The following is an 18505-nucleotide window of genomic DNA, read 5'->3' on the forward strand; positions in this document are numbered from 1 at the left end:
CTTAGGAAACACACATTCTAATTTTGTCGTAAATGAATATTGCGATAACTGCGACACACATGCACCAGGCAGCATGGTGCAACGGATAGACACCAATGTAACAATAATAATTTCAGCTAATTTATTACATTTTTACAATTTAATGCGGGACGCCAGGACAAGTGATCTCTAGCAGCCCCTGTTATAAAAATTATGCTTCCGAAATCTCTTGATTGCGATTCCGCAAGAAAAATGGATTTCCCCACTCTCCCTGTGCCAAACATGACAGAAGCCCTTTTAATACATTTAATGCACATGCGCGGATGTGAGCAGCAGAATCATGGTCCTCACTCATGGTGCACAGTCTGACACTCCCTGATAAACTACAGATGTTATAATGGAAATATTTAGATTACTATTACAATTCAAATATCCATTCATTGATAGATTATTGGCCACCACTGAGGATATCTGTATGTGTTTCAAAGTAGTCGAAATGCATGGTGGGTAAAAAGAGGTGGTGCTACTTAATTTCCTTAACTTCTATTGGTTGATTTAAGAAGGTTCCTTCTTTTTTTTTTTTTTCAACATATTTATTTATTTAATGTTGTATAAAGTACAGTAATGACATGACAAGTACAATGCAATATTAACATACTAATAAGACATGAACAGAACAGAACATAGCCAGGGGACAAACCATGTAAACAAACAAACATTAAAAAAAAAAAAAAAAAAAAAAAAAAAATATATATATATATATATATATATCAAATTACACCAAGTTCAAATCTGTTGCATAAATCAGTGGTTTTAATAGCTTTTCTATTTTTTAGAGTATTGAATGTTTGACATATACTGGGTAAACTCAATTTTAAAAATTACAAAAAAAGGTTTGAGATTTGAGAATGTACATTTGTGAAAGTGGTATTTTGCCAAAAATATCATTAAATTGATTATGTAATGTTGATCTGATTTGTTAGCAGGATATGAGTATATACCAAACAATATTTTTGAATAAGTAAAAGAAAAATCAGAAATTATCTTTTGACAAATAAAAAAAAACAGATATCTTGCCAGAAAATATTTGAAAAGGGACAGGACCAAAACAGATGGTATACATTTTCTTCTGAATGATTACAAAATGAGCAGTCTGCACTGATATCTTTTTTTTTTTTTTTAAATATCTTTGTAGGAATAGTTTGGAAGGATAGAAATGATGAATTAATTTGAAAAAAAACTTCTTTTACCTTGTTTATTATTAAATATTTACCAGATTTTCTTCCATTTTAGAGAAGGTTCCTTCTATTAATGCTGTGTTCAAGCAGTATGACCATCACTTGCAACCACAAATTTTAAAAAATATTGATACTTTTTGTTCTTTTTGCAGCAAAACAGAGGAAACAATATGTCATTTATTTTAGGATTGCACCTACACACATATATTTTGGTTTGATTTAAATAATTTTATAAACACAAAAACTGACCCTTCATGTAAATTGAACTGTCAACACATTTTATTTGGCCTATCACAAATTGATAAAATAACTCCAGAGAAAAGCTATATTATCAACCTTTTGATTATTTTTTGCCAAATTTCACATTCATTGTTCCAAATTTGCTCACCAATGTCCAAACATTACTGTTTTTAAAGCCCTTTTTTCCAATTATGTAGACAATTTGAGGAACATCATGAATTCTAAAGCAAATAAAACAAAAAAAAAAAAAATTGTCAAATGTATAATCTTACTTAATCTGAATAATTTCTATTTATACCTCAAGCAATTTTTTTTTTTGCTTACATGTGTTTCTATATATTTGAAATGTAAAATTTTCTGTGAATTATGAAATTTTCTATCTATCCTTGTTCGTTGTATACTATTTTGTAAATATATTGTTCGATGTTCATTGTTCAAAAAAAACAAAAACAAAAAACAACACTTGCAACCACATCAAATGAAATTATGAATGAAAATGTTGGTTGTTGTTATAAAGAGAGAGATTTGACTGAAAGTAAATATGGCTCTATTGTCACATATGTTTTTGTAAATGTGGCTATCTATGGCACTTTTAAAGAATGTGGTCTGAAATGATTGCATTTATGTGTTAAACTGACCACAAGTAATGTGTCATTACAACAGGGCCGAACGTAAAGATTGTGAATACATTTCATCAGGGCTGGTCTGAAATCCAAGTGTTTTATGATTGTAATAGATGGGTATGTACACAAGTTTCTGATCTGGGAATATCGCTTACTACAGAGAGAGTACTTTAGAAATGTATTTAATGGTATTGTGTCATTAACACAGAGGTTAATGAAATTAGCCTTAAATATGTGTTTGGTTACACACACAAAAACTATATCAAAATAAATTCTTCTTCTTCTTTATTATTATTATTATTATTATTATTATTATTATTTGGAGGGTAAAAACATGATTCACTGGCTAAGTTATATACCCACCTTTGATTCGGTGACTTCTTGATGACTCTGGAGATATACAGAGATACAGATATTTCCATTCTGTCCACTTAAGGTCAGAGGTCAATGTCTGTGGGGTGGGGTGGGGGGGGGGTTCATTTATCATTCCATTTATTAAAACAACAAAAAATCTAATCTCCTCATCCTCATCTCACCTCCTTTTTACTGCTTTCAATATCTTTCTACAAATTCTAATCTAATATCTGACTGCTCTCCTTAATGAAAGTCGACTGGCTTCAGCTGCTGTAATACTACTCTTGATGTGCCATGCCTAAACTTTCATCTGTCATGTCATAAATAAATGAGAAAATCTATCTAGGTCATGGCGTTCTTTCAGACTGTCACAGGAGGGCGCCAAACATTGATTAAAAAAAAAAAAAATACTAGTCACAACAATGATTATTTTTGACATCTATTTATTTTTTTAACCAATCAGTAAAATCACACCAAATAAAAGGCGAATCCCTTATACATAATATATAAAATAAATAACATTTATTCAGTAAAGCTGTGAGTACAATGTGACCACGGGGATCAGAAGCTGAAGTTTTGTCTGATTCTGTTGGTTTGATCCTTAAAGAGCTGTGTTTATGTATGTGTACACAGCATGAAACACACTATCAATAACTGAAATAGAGAGGCTTGGCCTGAATTGGTAATCATTATTTTCATCATCACTGAGGATGAACACTGCTTACACATCTACAGTCTGTAAGATTACAAATATTGTAGTTGTATTCATTTATTATTATTATTATTTTTTTTTTTTTAGCTATGCATCATATATAATGGTGGATATAAAGGAGTCTACTAATGGAGGGATAGGAAAATGGCTTATTTGATCCCATGGAGTTAGTCCTTAAGGTTCTACTTCTTCTTGTCTTTCCATAGTTGTCCTTTAAAATTAAACTGGTTCTCTCCAATTCTTTCACGGATGGATGCCTTCTTTACACTGAGCAGTGCAACAATCCAGGAATGGGAAACATGCCCACTGAGGAATGGTTTGCTAACAGCACAGTATTAACACACAAATTTTACATTATTTTACAGTTTAACCCTGTTTAAAGGACAGACATAACATGTGATAGGTAGTTGTGACACAGTCAAAAGGTGAATTTAGATGTATCTGAAAGATGCAATATGTAACATTAGCATTTGTTTATGTTGGAGTCTGTTTTGTGCAAGAAAATAGTTCTTTATTTGCATTAACTCCATTTCTAAGCTAACAGTAGTCTTTATTGCCTGCATCGATGATAACAGCCAGTATTTTATTTTTAAAAAAAATCTATTTAGAGGCATTGTTATTCTTACCCCAAAGTTCTTAAGTGTGTCCGTTCTGCTCCTCTACAGCAGCAACAGTGCACAACGGCTAATACTGTTAGCTAATGTCAACAAATGACTGAAACCTGATTTGTTCCAAGTAGATGTAGAAATTCAGCTACATCCTGTCACCAGTATTTAACAACAGGGAAGTGAAATAAAATATTATTTTTGATTTAACTGGTAATAAAATAAAAGTGAAGCTAGCACTTATACTTAACAAAAGAGCTAACAGCAGCTAATATTGGCTAGCAACCTAACCACAGCTTACCACTGAGATCTAGTTATTGTCATATTCCCTTCACTCACTAAGAATTCATTTGAATGTTAAATTTTTATGCTAGTATAATCAGCAAAGCAAATACATCATTATTTTATTGAAATATAAAACATATTCTATTCAGTAATCAGTAAAAAAATGTGACAGGAAGTAGCCCCATTTTCGCACATCTAGCAAAATAAAACCAGATTTGGGTAGTGACATCTGCTCTCAGCGCAACACAGACCCCACAATAAACATGATATAAGTACATGAGCATTTGCGAATGTTATGTATTGAACCTTTAATTTCAGTTTAAAAAAAAAAAAAAAAAAAAACATGGCTAGATTTGAGGATAGAGTATCCCAACCATGAAGTCCAGACCTGCAATCAGAACATGAATCGCTAACATTTGATTGTCAAACAACCAAAAACACACCGAACATAGTATATTAAAATCTGCCTACGGCATGTGGTGCATTGGAAAAAGGCGTACAATGTAAAACAGCTGAGAAAAGTAAGAATAAAGGGATGGTGCATATGTTTTACAGTACATTCCTCACCATGAGTCTATTAACTCATCCACCCATACAGGGTTAGCTAACTCACAGAAAACGTTATTTTGGTCACATGAAGCCAAAACAAACCCTGTAGACTAGATTGCAGTTTACAGTATCTGAGCAGGTGTTTTTTTTGGTGAGATGCTGGTGAATGATGAGTGAATAATGTGATGGGAGGTGAGGTGAGCTCCCACACAAAGTGTCCTGTAATCTATTGTACACTCCAAGGTTTTAAACACATGATTATTAGTCACTGTCGTCTAAAAAACCTCTGCAGATATGAACATGTAATGGTCATCTGTGTTAAAGGTTCTTACTGCCATGTTTAAAAGATATTGATAATGAGTATTTGCCCATGTATTTATTATAAATGCAGATTACACCATAAGCTTGCCTACAGTTGGTGTTAGTACCTCTGCCAAGAAGGTTACGTAATCGGCTGCATCTGTTTGTTGTTTGTGAGTATTATTATGCAAAAATCTGACAATCTGTCATTTTCATGAAATGCATTCCATTCAATGTCACAAGTCAGTAAATCCAAAACACCCATGCTAATGCTATGTTCATGCTCCCCCTTACTGTGTCTGTCACATGTTAGCATACACTTGAGCTAACCCCTAGTTTTATTTTTACAAAGCTATGTTTGACAAAGAAAAATCTCTCAAATAGAAATTTAACATGACAAAACATGAGCTCTAATGGCAAAAATAAATATTACTCATCACAGCCTTAAAAATTATTTCCTGGCCACATACTTTTTGGAGCATTTATTAGTGCAGGTTGTCTCACCATTTTATTTTATTTTTCCACAGCATCGACAACATTAGCCTGCTCACAGTGGCAAAACACGACAGTTGTCTGCATCTGACAACCTTATGACTGGTGTGGGCATATTAAAAATAGCTTAATTACATATTTTAGTTTGACTTCTATGGGTTCTTGAGAACGTTTTAATTAGTATAAAATCTCGAGCTGATAATTTGGTTAGTTTAAAATGGTTAGCCTCTGTGGCCCTCTAAATTGAAAATGTGTTTATGAAAATAATTTCTTAAATAGCCTCTGGATTCCTCGAATTTCCCCCTTTACCTATTATTTCGAGAAAGCAGTGAATAAAAATAATTTGTATCTAACTATAGTAGTGGGACAAAATCTGGCTGTTGATGCTATTATATGCAACATACTTGATTTACATTAATTTCAGCAACTTAAAGGTATAATGTGTAACATATGGGAAGAAACTTGTACACATGCATTGATGACATTTTTTGTTCTGAATAGTGTAATCTTTGCCCTCAGGTCCAGCCTAAAGCACTGTTAGTCTTGGCCAGAGTAGGACTTTGTTTACATTTTTATTTTATTTTATTAGATTTAGGGACAATGGATCATAATGTACCCAAAAAAGCCCTTTCCCTTGGTTCTATGTAGAGTATTTGGGCTGAATATTTATAAAAATCAAAAGATGACATTTATGCTCACTCCTGAGGACCTCATTCTTTGTTTTCTGTTACTCTACAGTGCTAACAGTATGCAATGCTAGCTACTGTTAGCATACAATTACGGTCACTAACATCAGGAAACACCTCTCAACACAAGACAGGCTTCAACACGAAGTTGTAAGTGAATCTGACATATTGTGCCTGTGAAGTGAAGGCTTTAGCTTAATTCACAAAATGGAATTTTAGCTAAAACCACTTACTATTAGCATACTTAGCATAAAGCTTGACAGAGGGGAAAACTGTTACGGTTGTTACAACAGAACCAGAACTTTATGCTAAACTAGACTAATTTCCTTTCAGCTCCAACTCTATGTGTTTTGATCTTGGCATTATTTGTTTTATTTAACACTACCTCCCAAAACTCAAAAAATGAGATGAATTATGGTGAGTATGTGTTAGCAGTGCATGTAGCTTCCTACTGTGAGTCTTGTCTGTTCAAGCAGAGTGAAACTTCACTATCAATTTCCCAACACCTTGGTACATGGTTTAAAAAAACATCATGTGGATCCACAGCACCCGGATTTCATAAGTTGGCATCCATCATTAACTCAGGCCTGAATGGGATATTGTTTGGATGGCATGAGCACTAAGTAAAAAAGATAGCTGTTTGCTGCACACAAACAGCAGCAGATGAAACTCAAACCCTGTTTGTTAATCAAACACAACTTTACTAATGCTGAGGAAGTCATTAGTCTGAGAGATGAACCTTCAATAAACTTGTCTTGTTGTTGTTAATGGTGAAACATCCAATGCTATAATACAAATATCTAAATGGAACAACCTACCTACAATGTTCTATCTTTATGTATACAGCTTAACTAGAAATCATCTTTTTTCTTTACAAAAACATTACTTATCTATTCACAAAATGATCTGATTTAAGTCATTTTGGCGTAAGTGCACATACAGCTTACATTAGCAGGAGAAGCGTGTTGCTTTAATATTGTGACACAAATTGTAGAGTGCACTGTGTCTGTACACACTATCGGTCAAATAGCTTTCAGTGACTTTTTAGCTTTCATCTTAATAGATTTCACCATTATTTACAATATTCCAGTCACGAGAGATTGCAGGCAAAGCATCGCACAAACTTTGACAGGTAGAAACCCACAATAGTGCCATATGAAATAAGAGTGATGCCAGACCACTTTAGTTAATTTACCTTCAGGATACTTAGTAGTCCATTAACTCCAGGGTGGGCGGTAAAGAGGAGTACTGGCTACAATCGAAACCCCGAGGCCCGTTCACCTCTGCACTCTTTCTGTGCTTCCTAAATCTAACAAGGCCCAAAACAGCTCGGCTCATGCTACATCACATGGACTCAGAGATACGACGGTTTATATGACACACATCAGGATGTACACTTGCCCTCCATTAGAAAATAATCTCAGTTGTCAGTAGAACCCACACACAAAGAGGCCACAAAGCACAAGGTGAGGGGTGATGGACGGTGATATCACAGGATGCTGAGCCTGAGCGTGTCGACGGCAGGCTGTGAGACGAGGTGAGCTGTTTGTCGGTGGGGCGGCAGAGTGTTTAGACACAGGTTGACGAAACTGTTCTCAGTCAGCAGTGGCAGCCCTTTTCAGGAGCCGCGGTGGCTATCTCCTCGTCATCCTCGGCTGGGTACAGGACTTTGGCGGTGAGGCCGCTTTTCACACCATCCCAACCGTCGCGGGTGACGATCTCCCCCATCTTCATCAGCTCGTAGATGTCTCGGGTCAGCAGCTCGAAGGCTCGGTCCACGTTGCTGTTGCACTTGGCTGACGTCTCCACATAGCGGATGCCAAGGTCCGCCGCAAGATGCTCGGCCTCGTCGCGGCTCACTTTGCGGTCCTTGTTGAGATCACTCTTGTGGCCGATGAGGATGTAGACCATATGGTGAGGCAGGATGTGCTCGCTCACCTCCTTGTGCCACTCCCTCACATGGTCAAAGGTCTTGCGATTGGTGAGATCGAAGACTAGCAGCCCGCCTACTGAGTTACGATAATATGATGTTGTGATGGATCTGTCAAGACAGATTAAGAACAAGTTAGAAACTGAAAGCAAAGACAGGAGTCTGTTGGTATACTTCCAGCTTTAAAGAATACAACAGTGTGGCTTTATACTAATCGAAAACCCCTGTAAGATCAATATCTCTTAAGTGATTTTAGTCCAAGCCTATTCTCAAGTCTTGTCAGAGGAAATCTGAGGTCAAAAGATTTATCCAACTCAAATCTCTGTTGAGAGAAAGGTAAGACAAGTCTAAATTCCTCTCAGAACAAGTCATAAACCATGTTTTAATTATGTAACTGGTTTATCATGGTTTTATAGTGGGATATAATTTGAAGTGTCTAATGAGGATCATAACAGCGAGTTAAAGCTGCAGCTCTCTTTCTAATGCCTATTTAGAAATAATAACAGAATGACACAATATTGATGAAACAATGAAAAAATGACAAGAGTAGAGCCAATTTTTAGAGGATAAATGCTTCCTAAATACAGAAAACACACTAACAGCTGACAAAACTGTGCTTCAATACCAAGTTCTGAGCCACAGCCCATAAACCTTGAGAGATATTTACAGTAGCCTCTATAACATCCCATTCCACAACAAAGCATTGGCAGTTTTATAGGCTTAATTATCAGCAGGTTTGAGCTGAGATGGCCCAGTTCACACCAATGTACAACATCCTAGAAGACTTTGGACTTTTAACTTTAAATGACTTGAAGAAAGTTAAACCTGAGTTAGTAAAAAACACAAAAAACAAAAAAGGTAGGACAAGTGAAGTCAACTGTATACAGTATATTTTCTCTTGTCTTATATTACCCATCAAATAGAATCTATAATATGAGAGTAAGAGATAACAGAGAATGCTTCACCTTGTAAATCTGATGTAAATATGATTAGGTACAAAAACACTTCACAATTATACAGGATGGGGAAGCAAAATTTACAATGAACATTTAGTTGTTTTTTCTCAGCAGGCACTAGGTCAATTGTTTTGAAACCAAACATATATTGATGTCATAATCATACCTAACACTATTATCCATACCTTTTCAGAAACTTTTGCCCATATGAGTAATCAGGAAAGCAAACGTCAAAGAGTGTGTGATTTGCTGAATGCACTCGTCACACCAAAGGAGATTTCAAAAATAGTTGGAGTGTCCATAAAGACTGTTTATAATGGAAAGAAGAGAATGACTATGAGCAAAACTATTACGAGAAAGTCTGGAAGATACTATTAAAGAAGAATGGGAGAAGTTGTCACCCGAATATTTGAGGAACACTTGCACAAGTTTCAGGAAGCGTGTGAAGGCAGTTATTGAGAAAGAAGGAGGACACATAGAATAAAAACATTTTCTATTATGTCAATTTTCTTGTGGCAAATAAATTCTCATGACTTTCAATAAACTAATTGGTCATACACTGTCTTTCAATCCCTGCCTCAAAATATTGTAAATTTTGCTTCCCCACCCTGTATATGACACTTTCAGTTTAACCAGTTAAATCCTGGGGCATTTGTTTCTAGTCAGACTTATTTCAATGTAACACAAAATAATGGATTAGCCGATAGCAGCAGTTTCTTAATATGATCAGAAAACAGTGAAGTTAAGACAAAATTTGCAATCATCACTTCATAATACGATCTGTATTTTTGCTGTTCTTTGGCTCATTTAGTGAGATTTAGCAGTAGAGAAATAATACTTGTACTGTCGGATCTGCTTAGTGTTAGCTTAGCGGTGCACGGTTTGTTGCATTGGCCTTTTGTTTTATTAAATTATTCGTGACAAACGCTGGTCTCAGCTTGTTTTAAATATCTGTCCTTTTGTTTGCATTGTGCTCTGTTTTCCGACAATTGGTTTTGCTGAGCCTTTAGCGGACATTCTTCTGGTTTTGTGGATGTACTATTGGCCACACCAAACTATAATCCACACCCATCCCACCTCCAACGTCTCACCATCGATTCATTGATGTCAAGATTACGTGCAGCAGCTCTATTTCCTTCTTTGACAGCCCAGATCGATAGTTAGTCCGGAAAACATAAATTATGCTGCGTTTCCGCTACGTGGTATCGGCTTGACTCGACCTTTTTGCATTTCCATTACAAAAAAGGACCTGGAATCTTGTACCCGGTACTAGTTTTTTGGCATCACCTTCACCGAGGTTCAAAGACTAAGGCCCAGGTACTGAAATGTGATGTGTAAACACTGCAGACCACTGATTGGTCTCTGTGACCCACCATTTTACAAAAAACAGATGTGGAAGTTTACAGTAAATATAGCGGTAGGTTAATCCACATGATGACAGCCCGCAAAACTACACCATGGTTTGTCGAGGAGATTCAGACGCAAAAATTCAGTATGAGCTTGACGAGACAACACGCAACGAGCAAGTTTATCCGCAACTCTCTGAGTAGACGACACGGAAGTAACACGCCGCATCACTATGACGTCCAGTAGGGTGGTCCAACAATCATGGTAAGAAATAAAGTTTCAGATAACCTCAATTAGAACCCTGCATTAGGTTTTGGCATTCAAAAGATGATTTAGGAAAAAATTGGAAGAAAAAGGAGATGTTTTAGAGGTTGCACATTGACATTCTGTGACTCCAGTGTGACACAAGAGCAGAAGCAGCTGATGGTTCACAACATGATGGAAAATGAAGGTTCAGAAGTTCCACTGAAGCGTTGGGATGCCCTTAATCCATCAGATTCTGAAGGGAAGCAGATCAGGGATTTTGTCTCCACCAGCACCATGTGTTTCTTTGAAACTTTGGATCTGCCACAAACATTCTTCAGAATTCCTCCAGAAGACTGGGCTGATGATGCAGACTTTCAGAAGGCTGCTAAAACTGTGCATTCCAGAAAAGTTGTCAGTGATGTTGCTGACAGAGGGGTGAAGCTTATTTGAATAATTTGTAATTTTATAGTCAAAATCAAACTGCACCTCACGTAAAAATGTTACTTAGAAAGTCCAGCAACCACTGTTGCTTTATTGAAATTACAAAAAATGTTCCTGTGTTCTTTGACAACTTGTTGCCAGTACTGTTTGTGATCTTCATTTTTTGTTTGGCTACAGTTGAAGTCTTGAATATGCCTTATTCATTTGGTTAGTTATGTTATAGTATATAGAGCAATCTGCACGTGTCTTGTGCAACCTCTAAATATTAATTAATTTGCATAAAATTTGGACCGAAGTAATTTGGCCAGATATGGAACCAAATGCAGGGTTCTAATCCAGAGAATCTTAAAAACATTTTTTTTGGACCACCCTAACGTCCAGGTACTCTAAAGTCGCTAGTATCCTGTAATGAAAACGGTCTCCAGGAATAGGACCTAGTACCCGAGCAAAGTCGAGCCAAGTTGAGCCGGTTCCACATAGTGGAAACGCAGCATTAGCCACATCATTATTGAGCCATGGGTTCACAGCATGTGTAAAAAAACTAGCATCTTATAGACCGGAAATTACGGTATAACGTGTGTAGGTTACCATGGCAACATAGACAGAAAGATGTTACTCATTACTCCCTCTAGTGGAATTACAAGAAAGGCCGGCAAAGGGCTAAAGGCTCAATTGTTGTAGATATGTAAAAGGACATACAAGCAGCATAAGAGGTACAATTTCCTCACAATATGATGCTAATTTTTGGATGTGTTAGAAATAAATATTACAAATAGCCTCTTTAAATTCTTGTGGTTGCAGTGTAATAGTTTTTGTCTGAGGAAGCACAAATGTCTTAATTTATGCACATTGCTGACTTTGATTTCACAAGCACTCGTCACAGTCTGAGCAATGAAGACAGAAGTGCAAGAATTAAGTGTGTGAAGCCTGAAGGAAAACACCCTCCTCTGAAGCTTCAAAAGGGTAAGCAGATCTAAAAGCGGAGCTACTAGTCCAGACTGAAGGAGGTTTTAAAGGAAACTATCATTGACAGCAGAGACACATGAAACAGAACAAGCAACAGGGCCAAGGAATGCAAAAAAACCCCAAAAACCTGCATTTGGATATAGAGCTGTCATCACTGTTCTGCAGTCAAAATGTTACATTGGAGAATATAGAATGTCAGGGAACAGAACTGAGGCCTAAATATGAGGAGATGAGGAGGATGTCCATGCCCATCATCCGTGAATGGGTGCAGTGATGCAACTCGGTTTTCACATATAGCCTTGGCAAGACCAGGGCATCACCAGATCAAGGCCTATATAATCATCTCCTGACCCTTTTTTTTTGTTTGTTTGTTTAATCACATCACACTGACTGAGGCCAAAGCTTTCGTTTAATTTAGAGGCTTTAATGTTAAGACACGACAGCAGGGCCTCTCCATTACTGAAATCTCACTGGTGAATTACAGAAACATTCAAATCTAGCACTGATTTCTTTAAACAAAACATATTATCACGTTGTTTTTTTGTTTTGTTTTTTCCTATTTCTCACCTGAATCTCTCCTGGCCAGCCGTATCCCACAACTGAAGCTTTATTTTCACACCGGGCTCGATATCAAGCGATCGGGCATAAAAATCTACTCCGACCGTGGGATCCGCCACATCACTGTAAATACCGTCCGTGAAACGCTTCAATAACGACGACTTCCCCACTGTCGAATCCCCGAGTAAGATGATTCTGAACTGGTATTGCCACATAATATCCATGGCATGACTTAAAGTGAGGAGGGGGATGCCAGTGAAACAAAGCCCTGAACGGCGGCGTGTTTACATGCGGAGCCCCCCCTGATCTGCGTCCTGCTGCTGCTGCCCCAGCCTTCTGCTCAGGAAGAGACGGAGCACAGACGAATCATGTGATACATTTACCTATGCTCTACTACGCCAGATATCACTACTATAAACCTGCTGAATGGGGCAATTGTGCAGTTGGAAGCGGACTGAGATAAGCCGTGTTGGGATTTTAAGCCGAAACAAAACAGAATTCAGCTTATGTAAGATCTAACTTATCCAGTACACAGCTGCTTATTGTTGTGGCACAAATTGGAGCTGTAGTTCCATCTAGAGAGGACATTCTGATCACCTGTTTATAATATTATCACTGTTTTGTAGTATTTCGCAACTGTTTATTTATTGACTGGGACTCAATGTGCGCCACTGTTAGAATAAACACAGGCCCAGAGTAAGCTGCTGTCCATGGTTCTGAACTGTTTCCACCGTTTCCGGTAACGTTAAAAGTCAGAACAGACATTTAAAGTACATATTTTTGGCGCTAGGTTTTTCCAGATGCTAACTATGATACATAATTAATGTGAAAATATTTGTTTAGACTAGTGTAAATACAGCCGAGTGACTAAATAAACCACAGCAATAGTGATATTTAATAAAAGGAACTTTAAAATACATATCCCATCATGCAAGTCGTTCACGTGAGCATAGCTAGCCAATAAGCATGAAGCAATGGACGTTTCCATCGAGAGAGGAAATTCTTTATCACCTATTTATAATATTATCATTGTTTTGTAGTATTTCGCAACTGTTTAGTTACTGACTGTGACTCAATGTGCGCCATTGTTAGAATAAACACAGGCCCGGAGCAGGTTGCTGTCCATGGTTCTGAACTGTTTCCATCGTTTCCGGTAACGTTAAAAGTCAGAACAGTCAGTTAAAGTACATATTTTTAGCGCAAAATTTTTCCAATGCCAACCATGACGCTTAATTAATGTGAAAATATATGTTTAGACTTGTGTAAATACAGCCGAGTGATTAAAAAAAACCACAGCAATAGTGATATTTAATAAAAACGAATTTTAAAATACATATCCCATCATGCAAGTCGCTCACGTGAGCACAGCTAGCCAATAAGCATGAAGCAATGGACGTTTCCATCTAGAGAGGACATTCTTTATCACCAGTTTCTAAAATTATCATTGTTTTGTAGTATTTCGCAACTGTTTATTTATTGACTGGGACTCAATGTGCGCCATTGTCAGAATAAATACAGGCCCAGAGTAAGCTGCTGTCCATGGTTCTGAACTGTTTCCACCGTTTCCGGTAACGTTAAAAGTCAGAACAGACAGTTAAAGTACACATTTTTAGAGCTAAAGTTTTTTCCAAATGCTTACTATAACACTTAATTAATGTGAAAATACATGTTTAGACTTGTGTAAATACAGCCGAGTGACTAAATAAACCACAGCAATAGTGATATTTAATAAAAGGAATTTTAAAATACATATCCCATCATGCAAGTCGCTCACGTGAGCATAGCTAGCCAATAAGCATGAAGCAATGGACGTTTCCATCTAGAGAGGACATTCTTTATCACCTATTTATAATATTATCAATGTTTTGTAATATTTAGCAACTGTTTATTTACTGACTGGGACTCAATGTGCGCCATTTTCATAGTTCTGAACTGTTTCCGCCGTTTCCGGTAAGTCAGAACAGTCAGTTAAAGTACACATTTTTACTCTAAAGTTTTTCAAATGCCAACTATGACGCATAATTAATGTGAAAATATTTGTTTAGACTTGTGTAAATACAGCCGAGTGACTAAATAAACCACAGCAATAGTGATATTTAATAAAAGGAATTTTAAAATACATATCCCATCATGCAAGTTGCTCACGTGAGCATAGCTAGCCAATAAGGATGAAGCAATGGGCGTGACGGCACAGGCGTATATAACAGCACGCGGCCCCTCCTTTTACCTCTTCTTGGCTTCTATGAGGCGAGAATGGGACGGGACAGACTTTTCGGTAAGATATTATCTCGTCTTTAACTTAACTTTAATTAAATTATATAAACATGTACGTAAGATATTTATATTCCTTAGTTTAATCTTTATTGGCTACTAAAAGTGCTGCTCAATAATGCCACAGGCCGATGGTGAGTGAGCTAACTTCTGCTAGCTTTAGCAACTTGAGCAAAGCTAAACACTCGAGGCGATTTAATGATGCATTGAGAATAAAACTGTTTATATGACTGAATAAAATGTAGATCGATAGTTATGACGTGCTATTGATTTGACATAACTTATAGAGAATGCTACAGTTTTGTATGTTAGCACATAGCCTTCGCACCACGTGTCTGATCACCATGTTGGATCTTAAAAATACAGCTGTAATTTTGCAGCTTGTAAACTCAGGTCTTTAAACTGACATGTTGAGTTAAACTAACCCTGTAGTGATTAAAGCTTTGGCCTTTGGTTAACAGTAAAAGTTAGACATTATAGCGTGTTTCCTTCTAGGTTGAAGTACATCAGCCAGAAAAACCCTTTGATCCAACCACTGATTTTTTTTTCCTCTTTTTAATTCAATCTGTCTCTCTTTTTCTCTTTTTATTCCTTCTTTCTTCTCTTCCTTCTCCTCCCTTCCGTCTTCTCTTCCTCTTTTCTTTCCTCTGTCCAACCACTGATTTCCCCCCCCCTTCTTTTCAATCTAATCTTTCTCCTTTTTCTCTTTATTCCTCTTTTCTTTCTTCCCTTCTTTCCTCTTTTTTTTTTTCTTTCCTCTGTCCAACCACTGATTTTCACGGAGTTTCACTGAATTATATCAAGAAAGCTGACTCTAAATTGGGCATAGAACAATACACTTTGCAGATGTAGATTAAAACTAAATAGTAATGGACGATAGGGGTGTAAGAAAATATCGGTTCTGCAATATATCGCGATATTTCATTTCACAATACTGTATCAATATGAAAAAGTACTGTATCGATATTTTGAGTTATTTATTCAAATGCAGATATTGTGGAGGTTCATTTTAGAGTTTTTTTTTTCTTTCTTTTTTTATTATTATTTAACACTCTTATTAGATAATGTTAGTTCCTTTGTTGGGATTGAACTAAAATAATGTTCTGATGTTAGTTCTGAACAAATAGAATATGAACATCTGAACAGGATCTTAAACTGTAATGTCTGTAAAACAGAATTTCAGTTTGAACACAGGAACGTTTTGTGGTATAGCATTAGATCCTGTTCTGATCACATAAAAATTTGTTTAGTATTTGTGCAGATTTCTGGTGTAATTCAATTGTTCAAGGAAATGATAATTAAAAAAAAAAGAAACAAACAAAAATTGCCTTTTTTAACAGTATCATGATATATCGTGATATTTCGTATCGTGATCCTAGTATTGTGATTTGTATCGTATCACCAGATTCTTGCTGATACACAGCCCTAATGGACAACCATTAAAAGTCTGCTTTTGTGAATGAATGACTTTGAGTGTAAATTGACTGGACAAACTGAATTCCCCAAGTTGAAGAAATAACCAGCTTTAAAGACTAAAACTGTTTATTTTTTCCTCACACTAGATGCTGCCAGCACGCAGAACTATGCACCCAGATCTGGAGGATGAAAACAGGCAAGTATCTCATGTCCTGCTACTGGAGACTCAACTGTACAGGCACCTATCGAAGCCGTTCATGTCCTACTGTGGCAGTGAACGGTCAACAGGATGCCGAAATGAAGACTTTCACCGACGGTCGCTGCTCAGTTTGATAGTAACTGTTTCAGCAACATTAAGGGAAAGAACACTTGGACCTAGTTCTAATCACCTGGATGTGTTAGATTGTTTTTTTCTATTGTAACTGTTGACCGTTTCTACAGGTACTACTCGGATGGAGACAAAAATGAGCACACCTGACTAGATGTGAAAGGATGGCCATGAGGATAATCATGTGCAGGTAATGAGCATTCCAGTCATGTGGTACTACAGTTTCTGGCTGTGATGACACACTTGCCCTCACTGATCAAGTTGCTGAGACTCTTATTGTACTCTACTGAGCCATCGTTACTGGAACAGCTGTCAAATTACTAAATGTGCATGGATTAATAACTAATAATCTGTTTTTATAGGTGACGTGTGCATCTAAACAAGAACTGGATGGTGATGTAACCATGCTACGGTATGTTTAATATAAATGCAGTATTGAGTACAGATGAAGGCATGCAATCCTAAGGACCTGAGCTTGTGTGTAGTTCTGGTTCTCCAAGTGTATGCAAGAACATTGGGTGGTCTTTGACTGTTGTGGCTCTTCCTGCCATCAGCAGCCACTCAGCTGTCCTACAGATGCTCAGCTGCTGGTCTTTAGTTATTCATATACTGCTGTAATTTGTAAACTCCAGTTTATGTCCCCTAGGCACTGGCTTCCAGTCTAATGGTGTTGGGCAGCAGGGGCTTTGTGCTGGTTCCTGATCTTTGAAGGTATGAGATTTTATTTGCATACTAGTGCTTTTTTTCCACCTGATCCATGATGATGCTATACAATTTTGAGGACTGCTGGATGAAGCTTGCGGATATGGGACTGAGATCAGCCTTAGTCAACAATGTTAACAAAATGTTCTTTCACATGTATTAATTTTCCCTTGTTTTCCTACAAATTTTCCAGGTCCAGTGATGGGACATGTGGACGAAGGCCAATAATGGGCGATGACCTTGCTGATGTCAGTTCTCTGGCAGCTACTCATTACAGGAGTTGGACAGAATTTCTTGGACTACTGTAGTTTTCCCTATTCCTTGCTGCATTTCAAGTCTACAAATATGACTCAATTATAGTAACAGTTAATCTGCACAAGTATATATTTTAAACAAATGGCTTATAATTATAACCTCTATAAACTGACTTGTGACTGAAACAATAAAGCAGCTACATGTGGTATAAATATACTGGGCAATTCATGATGTCCACTTTATCAGACACATGGTTAATGTAAATTTCTACATGTTGGAAATAAAACATTTCATATGCTAAATGGATAGTATTCCTTTGTTACTGTATTTTTTTTTTGTACATGTGGGGTTTGTCTGGCATAGGATGGGCTCTATGCACAGCCCCACTACTTCCTGCACTTTGGGTGGCTCCTTTATTTCCTGTCTTTCATTATTGGACACAATGATTAATCCAGGTGTGCCTGACCACAGTAGTTGCAACAAGAAGAAGCAGGCCCACCTGGACTAATCAGTGTGTCCAATAATGAAAGACACAAAATAAAGGAGCTGCCTTCAGTTCAGGAAGTAGTGTGCACAGAGCCAATCGACAGGATATATTAGCAAGTGTCTCTGTAGCCTCTTGGATTCACAGAAACTGTACTTGCAGTTACACAAACTGACCACTGAAAGCCTCAATGAAGTGTTGCAGTAGAGAGCATTCTGGAGGCCGATCTGCAGTTCCACCATTTAAAAACGAGTGCTTTTAGGAGAAAATAACTAGCTGTCCACTGCAGTGACCACTATGCAGCAGAGGGTTAAAGAAGCACTGACTGGCCGTGTTACATTCTTTGAGCCAGGTTTAACACTAAGAAGGGTCTGTTTTGGATGTAAGGATACTAAAATCTGGAACAGGATACAGCAGTTTCACTTTTGAACTGATCCAGGGTAACTACACTGAACAAAAAATATAAACGCACCACTTTGTTTTTGCTCCATTTTTTCATGAGCTGAACTCAAAGATCTAAAACTTTTTCTGTGTACACACAG

General features: G+C 37.0%; 1 protein-coding gene, 1 long non-coding RNA gene and 4 other non-coding genes across 6 annotated transcripts; 4 read left to right on the forward strand and 2 right to left on the reverse strand.

Moving 5' to 3' along the window:
• Window positions 1-145: 145 nt before the first annotated feature.
• LOC115428993 (U11 spliceosomal RNA) lies at window positions 146-279 on the reverse strand. Its single transcript, XR_003936722.1, has one exon. It is a non-coding gene; the product is annotated as a U11 spliceosomal RNA (small nuclear RNA).
• Window positions 280-2939: 2660 nt separating this feature from the next.
• On the reverse strand, window positions 2940-13040 carry rab42a (RAB42, member RAS oncogene family a). The gene is made up of 2 exons (XM_030147109.1): window positions 12517-13040; window positions 2940-8104 (listed from the first exon to the last, which is right to left on the reverse strand). Exons 1-2 carry the CDS (start codon window positions 12729-12731, stop codon window positions 7663-7665), a joined length of 657 nt encoding a protein of 218 aa, XP_030002969.1. The 5' UTR covers window positions 12732-13040; the 3' UTR covers window positions 2940-7662.
• A 3388-nt stretch (window positions 13041-16428) lies between these two features.
• Window positions 16429-16565, forward strand: LOC115428998 (small nucleolar RNA SNORA16B/SNORA16A family). The gene has a single exon (XR_003936727.1). It is a non-coding gene; the product is annotated as a small nucleolar RNA SNORA16B/SNORA16A family (small nucleolar RNA).
• Window positions 16566-16629: 64 nt separating this feature from the next.
• Window positions 16630-17792, forward strand: LOC115427854 (uncharacterized). Its single transcript, XR_003936554.1, has 4 exons — window positions 16630-16712; window positions 16885-16934; window positions 17169-17233; window positions 17418-17792. It is a non-coding gene; the product is annotated as an uncharacterized LOC115427854 (long non-coding RNA).
• LOC115428992 (small nucleolar RNA SNORA44) lies at window positions 16972-17100 on the forward strand. The gene has a single exon (XR_003936721.1). It is a non-coding gene; the product is annotated as a small nucleolar RNA SNORA44 (small nucleolar RNA).
• On the forward strand, window positions 17272-17345 carry LOC115428995 (small nucleolar RNA SNORD99). The gene has a single exon (XR_003936724.1). It is a non-coding gene; the product is annotated as a small nucleolar RNA SNORD99 (small nucleolar RNA).
• Window positions 17793-18505: the final 713 nt, after the last annotated feature.

This window comes from Sphaeramia orbicularis, chromosome 11 (genome assembly GCF_902148855.1).
Source record: "Sphaeramia orbicularis chromosome 11, fSphaOr1.1, whole genome shotgun sequence".
NCBI classification, from domain to species: domain Eukaryota; kingdom Metazoa; phylum Chordata; class Actinopteri; order Kurtiformes; family Apogonidae; genus Sphaeramia; species Sphaeramia orbicularis.

What these genes read in the sequence shown, in the direction of transcription:
- rab42a (XM_030147109.1), bottom strand. Translation starts at nt 12,731, where the DNA reads ATGGATATTATGTGGCAATACCAGTTCAGAATCATCTTACTCGGGGAT. An exon ending in GCTGGCCAGGAGAGATTCAG is followed by an intron (nt 8,105 to 12,516) that starts GTGAGAAATAGG and finishes CTGTCTTGACAG; the next exon opens with ATCCATCACAACATCATATT.